This window comes from Spodoptera frugiperda, chromosome 1, assembly GCF_023101765.2.
Source record: "Spodoptera frugiperda isolate SF20-4 chromosome 1, AGI-APGP_CSIRO_Sfru_2.0, whole genome shotgun sequence".
Taxonomy (NCBI): Eukaryota; Metazoa; Arthropoda; class Insecta; order Lepidoptera; family Noctuidae; genus Spodoptera; species Spodoptera frugiperda.
In genome coordinates this window covers 4342936-4352615 of record NC_064212.1, presented here as the reverse complement: position 1 = coordinate 4352615, position 9680 = coordinate 4342936, and the positions used below count along the sequence as shown (strand labels likewise).

Sequence of the window (9680 nt, the reverse complement as noted above, 5' to 3'; positions counted from 1 at the left end):
AAAAATCCCGAATTCTGCCAGAAGTCATTTTTCCACGCGGACGAAGTCGCGGAAAAAAGTTAGTTAGGTATAACAATTATAACCTACCTCAAGAATTGGTCATTCAATCGACATCATACAAAAAATCTGACATTTATCTAACGTAGGTATAATTCATTATATGCAACCTTTACTTTGGCCAATGTCATAAGAACTGGTTTTAGTAAAACCTAGGCTATGTATCTGACCTAGCCAATAGATATAATATTGATCACCCAATGGCCTGATATTAAATAGGTATAACGAATTTTAAGCTTTGAATAAAACCATAAACAGCGTTAGGATTTAGAATTTATTTATTTTAAAATTATATTACATTTAAAAGAAAATTAAATGCACCAACTGGACGGCATTGTTTTATGTGAATTTAGCAACAAATATCAACACTATCCACAAACAGAATACCTCTGTATGAACGGTGTAGATATTTTCAAACGTTTAATTTTTTTAGCACTATGATAGTCCATTGGCAACAATTTTCTCTTTGACTTCTTTTACCATCAGCTTCACAAGGTTGTCCAAGTCGACCTCTGGTTTCCAATTCCAGTCCCTCCGAGCCTCACTGTCGTCGAAAACTTGCGGCCAGGAATCAGCTGAAAACATTAAAAAGTTTGTTTTAAATGTCATTGTACATAACAACTGGAGTAGGATTAAAAAAAGGGAATAATACATTGTTCTTGCATTCTTATCACTGACAGATTGACGGACAATTCAATTTAAGGTTTCAAAAATACCCAATTTAGGATTAATTGAAGTAAATGCGTTGACTTTGACTTTATCATTTACAAAAGTTCAGAAATGGGTCAAAATCTAAATATTTTTACTTTAAAGGTTGTGAATAGCAAAATGATAAAAAGTCAAAAATATATCTAACTAGCTGACCCGGCAAACTTTGTAGTGCCTTAAAAATATTTTTCTCGCCTTTTAAACCTTCCCTGGACTTCCACAAATAATTCAAGACCAAAATTAGTTAAATCGGTTTAGGCGTTCTCGAGTTTTAGCGAGACTAACGAACAGCAATTGATTTTTATATATAGAGATAAAGATAATAATCCTCAATCGCTTCAGCCTACCCTAAGCCCTTAAATATGTAGGTATATTATTAAAACTACTTTCCAATCCCCCATTTATACCTACATAGAAAACTAAACAACGACTGTTTGCAAAATGCTTATTATAAAGTCATTTTAACCTTGCTGTAGTAGCGCAATTAACTTTGAAATCTCCTTGTCTATTGAAACATCTAGCGTTATTTACTCACCTATTTCCTGCCTACTATCAGGCATATAAGTGATCTTGAACTCAGGAATATGTTTGCTCATTGCTTCTGTCAATTCTTCTGGAGTAAAACTCATCGAAGTGACGTTGTACACTCTTCTATTTAGTATTTCATTAGGAGCCTCCAAGTATTCTGCGAGGGCTCGAAGGGCGTCCCTCACGTGCATCATCGGTAGCCTCGTGTCTGGCTTGAGGTAGCATTGGTACTGGCCTTTACGAAGAACATCGTGGAAGACCGCAATAGCATAGTCTGTAATGATAGAAGAGTATATTGGTCTTTTGAGGGCTGATGCCTAAAAGAAACTACGATTATTAGGGAAGGCAAGTATGAGAAGAGACATGTTGAGTTACTAGTACCTGATGGCACGATCAACAATTAGTGATCTAATCGCTGACTCTACATATCATGAACCTGTGTTCTGTGGTTTTTATAATAGATATTTTAAATATGTATTGTAAAAATACGTCAGGTGGATCAATCTCTCTGGGTATATGCTTGTACAAGTTGCTTTCTAAGACCCAAATAAAAAAGACCCTAAAATTGTCCTTTATCTGATATTTCCATATGGAACAAAAACCATACCTAAAGATTTGAATTACCAACCTACATAAGTAGATAAACCTTTTTGTTATGTTGGTACTTACCGAAGTCACATCCGTATTGAACATGGTCAGTTAACACGCTCAAGGTCTTTTGGCAAAAAAATTGGCAGAAAATATGAATATGTATAAGCCACTTGACAAACAAGAAGTAGTCTCGCTATTATTTGACACATGTACCTACGTATATATGTACGTATGGTAAATAGGTAGGTACTTACTAGGAGAGATGAACAAAATTATGTTGCTAAGCGAATATAGTCATTCACTACTGACGATACGGTTCCAATTAAACAAACTCTACCGTGAAGTAGTTAATGGGTATGTTTATTCTTTTGTGCCACATTTGTATAGGTAACTCAACAATTTTACTTCTACTTACATAAAATGTTTAACTTATTTGTTCATTGGTTCATCACTGTATCTAGCCAAATATAAAACTTAAAAAATGAGGGTGATTTCAGAGCCTATTGCGTAATGTCTTATTATTGATAATTTTTACCTAATAGGCCAATTAGCACCTGGAAAATGGGTTCTAAAAAATAAAATAAGAGTCACTCACCTGTCGTGCCTCCGCCGGGAGGATCGCTAGATATAACACCAGGGAACCTCAGGCAACGGAAGTCCAAACCGAACTTATGGTAATAATATTCGCCTAACAACTCCGCGTGCACTTTAGACACACCATAAATAGTCCTTGGTCTTTGTATTGTTATATTTGGCGTTGGATTTCTAGGAGAGTCAGGACCAAATGCCCCGATTGTACTCGGCACAAAGAGCCTAAGATTATACTGTTTGGCAAGTTCAATTACATTATGCACTCCCTCTATATTCACTCGTACTGCTAAAGGAACATTTTGCTCTCCGATCGCACTCAGGAGAGCTGAGAAGTGGATCAGCCAGTCGACCCTGTGGTCCACGACCGTTTTCTGGAGGCCCTTAAAGTCCAGAATGTCCACAAATATGTATGGGCCATCATTAACTATTTCTTGCGAGGGCTTTATAATATCCGAAAGGATGACATTGTCCCGCCCGTATTTTCCTCGAAGGTATTTAGCGCACTCGACGCCTAGTTGACCAAGACCTCCTGTAATGATAAAGAACATATCTTATGATTACGTAATACCATATAATAATATTCTATTTTTGATCTAAGGCTAGAGGCTAGAGGGTTTTATAAAGACTTATTATGGATTCCATAAACCGTGCATGGTTGTGATAGTGGATAAAAATAAATTACTTAATCAATAAAGTAATATTATTTTCTTGATGATACAAATACATACTTATAACATTACGGTACCTAAAATCTTGAGTGAGATTAGTTACTCACGCACTAGATGACGACTTGACTAATTAGGTAATTAGGAATTATCAATTTATCAAAATGCCAACACACTAATTACACGATTAAACTACGCGGATGTGTACACAGATTTAGGATGATCCTAAGCTTGTAGATTTTTAAACCAGTCCATTATTCATAAAAGTCAAGCGATTTTTCCGTCCCACCATCGTAACCCATAAAGGATTCATTAAAATTAAAATCAAAAACAGAGAGTTGCCTGACAGAAAATGTAGACTACTACAAAAATACTAACTGCAGATTAACTGATGTACCTAAATATCACCTGGTCCTTCTAGACATTTAAGTCATTTAAGTATTTTTCGAAACTCTAACACGAACGTAACAAAACGTATCTTTTATGCATGAACGAAGTCACGAGGAAAAGCTATAGTTATAATATTTATAGTCCACATTTATTATGAAGATCTCGTGATAACCTACAATCATTTACATGCATTTAGTTCATTGACAACTTGCTATAGCTAGTATTAGGTATCTATAGTAGTATTAGGTAACCTATAGGCTACAGATATATTTTATATACCTACAATACAGAAAACAGAATGATTATCAGCGTATCTAAACGAGACCCTGAGAAAAACATAAACTTTACGGCCCTGAAGGAATTGTAAGCACGATTGTGTGATTGTGGGCCAGTTCGTTCAACTCAATAAGTACCAACAAAATGTTATGATTTGATTACCTATGTCTAATATTAATTCATCCACCTATGTGTCTACCTGATTCGAGACTAATACAGGGACGTCAAAAACCTGATGCTTAGTATATTTTCTCACTCGAGGATAGCGTAACTATCGTACAGATCGGTACGATTAAAGATTAAATTTGACTGACGTATGTAATTATTACATACCTAATATCAAGTACCTAATTATTATTAACGTTTGAGCAACATATGATTATTACAATCCGCATTCTAATACAGTTTTGCCGGGTCAGAGCCCATTCGTCCCCTAAAATTCGTCCCCCAGCATAAAAGTTGTAGATTCGGCCCCCATATAGGTGCCCATTGGTCTCCTGGTAGGGGACCAATTAATATTTTAATTAAAAATATTATTTTTGAAGTACCCATTCGTCCCCTCTATTATATATACAATATATAAGTTAAAGATTCGGCACCTATTCAGGTGGCTATTGGTACCCTGAGATAAATTATCTATATTTTACATAAGAAACGGTTAACATAGTACACTTGTGTACAGTTTATTAACGGAATTAATTTAATAAATCATAAGAGATCATTAAAAAAAGAGCTATGATGAATGATAATCCGTCATGATAATAATATATAACCTGTCGATAGGCTTTTTTTTTGAGGTGTGAAAATCATTCAATGCCTTCTCCCGCCTTGGGCGAGGCGAGAGGGAGTGTCAGACTCTTACTGACTTAAAACCACCCCGTTCCTTCTCCTGCTTGTAGCCGGAGCCCCGGTAAAATCGGTAGGTAGTCCGCAGCGTTTCTGCGCGACTGTACCAGGACTACCAAGCTGCAGTATACACATATACATGTACTTATATTACAAGAATGAATAAAAATAAATATTCTTCAGGGGACGAATGGGCCCCTCAAAAGTTGCAGGGGACGAGTGGGCACAGGGTGCGAATCTTAGGGGACGAATGGGCTCTGACCCGTTTTGCCTCATATCCTTATTTGAGTTATAATTAGAAACAACCTGTTGCACTTCCTATATACTTCTTACTTTCACTTTTTACAATGGCTATGATAAGTCTGTAATCAAATTTTCGGTAAACTATTTATTATGGTACTTCTTTGAAAATAAAAGCTGCTACTGGGTAGCAGCGCGATAGTCGCCGCGTCGTGTGTCACGGTGGTCATGAATATGAGCTTCTAGCATGGCTTGAAACTAGTCGAGTTCCTCGTCAAACAGTTACGTGAGTAAGCCGATAACATAATAATATATTTTGTATGTCTCACGAAAGTTATAATAAATTTAAAATAGAAGTCTTTACTGTGAGAGATGGATTAAACCTAGAGAGGGCCCTAGCTAAGAACCTCATGCATTATTTTGACACAGCCGCCTCATCCCCTCTATTGGCAGTTGGGCACACGTTTCTCGTGGTGCCCCCCTGTAACCTGGCGCCTTGGACTCTTGTCTCCTTTGTCTTACGGATAATATGGGTCTGTATATTTAGCATAGCATTTTGATAATTTTCATCATCGATATTTTTGGGTGGACATTTAAATGATTATTTTCGCAATTTATGCAAAATTCCGGTTTAATTTTTCAAATTTAAAATTCAATTTTGAACCGCCCGCGTCACTTACCAGTGATTAAAATTTTTGGTGGATTTTTTAAACTGCTTCTAGAATAATATCTCACGTTTGCACTCCGTAGTAATGTCTTTAAGAACATAATTATTTTAGAGACTAAGAAGTAAAATACGGCACGACACGATGTATTAATACTGAGTAAACGACTAGTATGCGAGGAGGGAAACGGTCGAGACTGCGGAGGGATCTCCCTCAAAAGGTGAATAAGTGCAAGTTAGGTCATACGCGTTTGTTATTGTCTTCTATGTTCGGTCTAAGTCACAATAAATTAGATATTACATTGTGATATATTTGTAGTATCAGATACCGATAGATGAGTAACATAGATATAAATATTATTTCCATATGGTTCCAAAGTTAAAAATATTTTTTACCAGTACCACATTAACAAGGGCGGGCCCTGTACCAAAGTCTATTGAGTTACCCCCAATCTTATACAGGCTGTCCTTAGACCTATGCTGAAAGCCGTAACCTAAAAAGTATCTTTTTGATTGGACCCTTACTTACCGGGCAACGGACACCCTAAGTATAATTTTTACAATTAGCAATATCTACTCTTGCTGCGAGGTTTGAATTCGACACTGGTTTTCATTTATATATTAACCTTTCTGGTGTGATATCAGACTGAAGTGTCATTGACGTTAAACGTGAAATCGGAACAGGTAGAGTCGCTTACTCTTCTGATATTACAGACCTCCATACGCTGGTGTCTCATATCTAACTGCTATGCATCAGGATTGGTGGATAGCGGTAACTAGATGCCACTGCGAGGTGGGTAGCAAATAGGCCAGCCAGTCATAAGGTATCCATTAGCTATTGTATAAAATAAGTTAGGTTTATATCTATTTAGATGCATTGTTATATGACCTATTTTGTAATAAATTATAGATTTTCCTTCATAGTTAATAAACAACGCTATAACTAACTTTTTTTAAAGGCAAAAATCATCCAATGACTTCTCCTGCCTTGAGCGAGGCAAGAGGGAGTGTCAGACTAAGAACCACCCCGTTCCTACTCCTGCTTCTTCGGTAAACTCGCTAGGTAGGTAGTCCGCAGCTCCGCGTATAAAATAAACTAGGTTTATAACTATTTATTGATTTAATTGAATAGAACGGTATAACAAAAAGCCAATAACACTACTCAACAACAGGTACCTTATAAAACTATTTAGATGCATATTGTGATATGACCTATTTTGTAATAAACTATAGATTTTCCTTCATAGTTCATGAACAATGTTATAATTGCTAAGTACTTGATGTAACTTTAAGAAAACAATGTTAGTATTACACAAGGGTATTTCAAGCAAACATGTTTTTGTGATGCTAATTCATCTGACGATCTGACTACGACGTAACAGATTATCTGCGCACTATATTATCTGGGTGTAAACAAATTATGCGGAAGGAATACGCAGCTATCTACGTCTTTCTTCCGCATTAAATAAACGCATATATTTTCTCCTGTCAGCACAAGCTCTTCGATTCTGGCAAGGTTATTATAACAAAGAAGTTAGCACGTGGAACGTTATGTTAGTATCGATATTTTGCAGCATTCGGTTATTGCGTAAGATTAAATAAACTTTATTTGAAACGAAATTAAGCTTTGGCAAAAGTAATTTTTGCCAAATAAATTTCTGCCATCTTTAGAATATGCTTTTTGTAAAGGACATATATGTAAACATTCGGTCAAACAATAATTATATTAAATAATTTTTATGCCATATGTATTCGATGATGTCAAGAGTGTTATGCCAAATAAATTTCGGAACATCAAAATTCTGCCAGTTAGATCCCTCTAACCCGACTGACGGACCTACATATGGATACAATCTAATTAATTATAATACCTATGTAATTTCACGCGATATATTTTTAACGTTTGAGCAACAAATGATTATTACTATCCACATTCTAATATACAGTTTTGCGTAAAGAAGTTAGCACGTGGAACGTTATACCTATTAGTATCGAGATTTATGCAGCATCCAACTGTTGCGTAAGATTAGGTAATTGATTTTACAGTTCTTTAAATACAATCAGCTGTTTACAATTATACATGGTCAATGGCTTTTATAGGTATTGATTCAAGTACAGAGTTATAAAAAAAAGGTGGCCAAATATTTTAGAAGGAGCAGCTTCGGCTTTGTACAATGCTCACTAATAAAAAACAGATTTAAAACACAAAATTTTCCAGAAAAAAAATGTTTTAACATTTTATGTCTATGGTCAGAATTATAAAAAAAAAACACATATTTTTTTATGATTTCACTCTACTTATTTTTTTTTATCAAATTCCATCGACTTAAAAATATTAACTTCATCATTACTCGAAAAAAATATAAAACCAATCACTAACGCAGTTTGCTTCTGCCTATCCAATAAAATTTTAACCACGCGTGTTATTATTATTATTCTCGTGCTACACATCCATGCTTCTTTGATCTCGATAGGTTAAAATTAAAACGTTGAAACTTAGCTTTATTATATTTTAGTGTTTCCTAGGCTGCTAGGCTTATTAGAGAAATCTAGACCACAATTATTTCATGATTGGTCCTTTCACTTTTACAGCGTATTCGATTATGACGCAAATAATATAACGATAATTTATAGTGCTCCCAAATTAAGACCGAAAAGATTCACTTTAATTTTAAAAGTGGTAAATTAATTTTAGAATAATAAAAAATAAAAGAATGCGTTACACGAAATTAAGAAAAAAGTAATTGCACATGCTCTATTAATACGTTCCAATTTTAAATTACGAAAAAACTTACCAGTAATTAAAATCTTTGGTGGTTTTTTTAAACTGCTTCCAGAATAATGTCTAATATTTATTTTAATAGCACTTCGATATAAATTCCTTATGAACATAATTATGAATATAGCGCCAGATAGACCGCACGATAAAACGCTGTGTAAGACAAACGGTAACTGGTAAACAGTACAGAGGGGTCTCTCGCGTGAGGTGAAAACAGGTTGTAAACTAATACTCCACGTCTACATGTATGAGTGAGTCGTATGATTACTTCTCTCGTAGAGAAATTGAGCCTTATTTCCTATAGCATAGGTTGCAAAACACGATATAGTTATTTGGTGGGTGTGTCGCCTCTCGCGTTGATTTCTGAATAAAAACTTGACATTGAATTTTTTACACTCCAAACTTTGCAAAGAATATGCTTAGCACCTATACTTATTCCGCAAGCGTCAAGGTGGGTGTGTCACGTACGAAATTAGTTCCTAAGCTGTATAAAGGTGCTGACGAGCCCACAGGTTAAAAACTATTTTCGTTATTTAATATTTCGCGATCATACCTAATAAAAGGAGAGAAATTTTACATTTTTCAATATTTTGGTGATCTACAGTTTACACAGTTGTTTCAATATTGAAACACAAACATGTTGTGGGACCTTCAAGTTCAATATATGTAATAAGTAAGTAGGTATCTACTGCCAAACTCGATATGAAAATGGGTCATATTTACGAAAAGACAAGAATGCAAAAAATACTTTTTACAAAAAAATAAACCGACTTCACTAAAAAAGTTAAAAATAACTTTAATTTCGGAAGTCGGTGTTTCTGGGTATTATTTGTTTGTTACACCGACTTCCGAAATTAAAGTTATTTTTAACTTTTTTAGTGAAGTCGGTTTATTTTTTTGTAAAAAGTATTTTATTTCACACTTTTTAGTTGCGATACTCAGTATCGAAACAAAAAAAAGTCGGTTAAAATTCTCTATCTCAGTAACTACTTTATTTATTTGTATTGTCACAGTCACTTAATTAACTTTATTGTGATTTCTATGTGAGTATGAAGTTCCATTGGCCATTTCTGGTCTTCTTCATCAGTTCCACCTCTTCAAAGGTTACTTTTTGACTGTAAATGCTTCAATTCTAGATGAATATACCAAAATCACTATGTAGTTCCCTACAATATTTGAGGGAACTCCCCCTCGATTTCTCTAAGATTCCATCATCAGATCCTAACTTGGTGACAATGGGACCACCTCAGAACTATCTACTTTCGAACAAAAAAAGAATTTTGAAAATCCCTCGACAATTGACGGAGTATTCGATGAACAAACATACAAAAAAAAAAAAAAAACA

At 34.9% G+C, this 9680-nt stretch overlaps 1 protein-coding gene across 2 annotated transcripts; it reads right to left on the bottom strand.

The window, feature by feature from the left end:
• Positions 1 to 317: 317 nt before the first annotated feature.
• On the bottom strand, positions 318 to 8546 carry LOC118273611 (L-threonine 3-dehydrogenase, mitochondrial). Of its 2 annotated transcripts, none has more exons than XM_035590665.2 (4): positions 8352 to 8546; positions 2480 to 3004; positions 1301 to 1567; positions 318 to 632 (listed from the first exon to the last, which is right to left on the bottom strand). In XM_035590665.2, the coding sequence occupies exons 1-4, from the start codon at positions 8446 to 8448 to the stop codon at positions 493 to 495; spliced, it is 1029 nt and encodes a 342-aa protein (XP_035446558.1). In that variant the 5' UTR covers positions 8449 to 8546; the 3' UTR covers positions 318 to 492. The 2 variants fall into 2 exon arrangements, with proteins under 2 accessions (XP_035446558.1, XP_035446559.2); XM_035590666.2 differs by lacking the exon at positions 8352 to 8546 and adding an exon at positions 5573 to 5731.
• Positions 8547 to 9680: the final 1134 nt, after the last annotated feature.

What these genes read in the sequence shown, in the direction of transcription:
- LOC118273611 (XM_035590665.2), bottom strand. Translation starts at nt 8,448, where the DNA reads ATGTTCATAAGGAATTTATATCGAAGTGCTATTAAAATAAATATTAGA. An exon ending in ACCAAAGATTTTAATTACTG is followed by an intron (nt 3,005 to 8,351) that starts GTAAGTTTTTTC and finishes TTATCATTACAG; the next exon opens with GAGGTCTTGGTCAACTAGGC. An exon ending in TGATAGTAGGCAGGAAATAG is followed by an intron (nt 633 to 1,300) that starts GTGAGTAAATAA and finishes TAATGTTTTCAG; the next exon opens with CTGATTCCTGGCCGCAAGTT.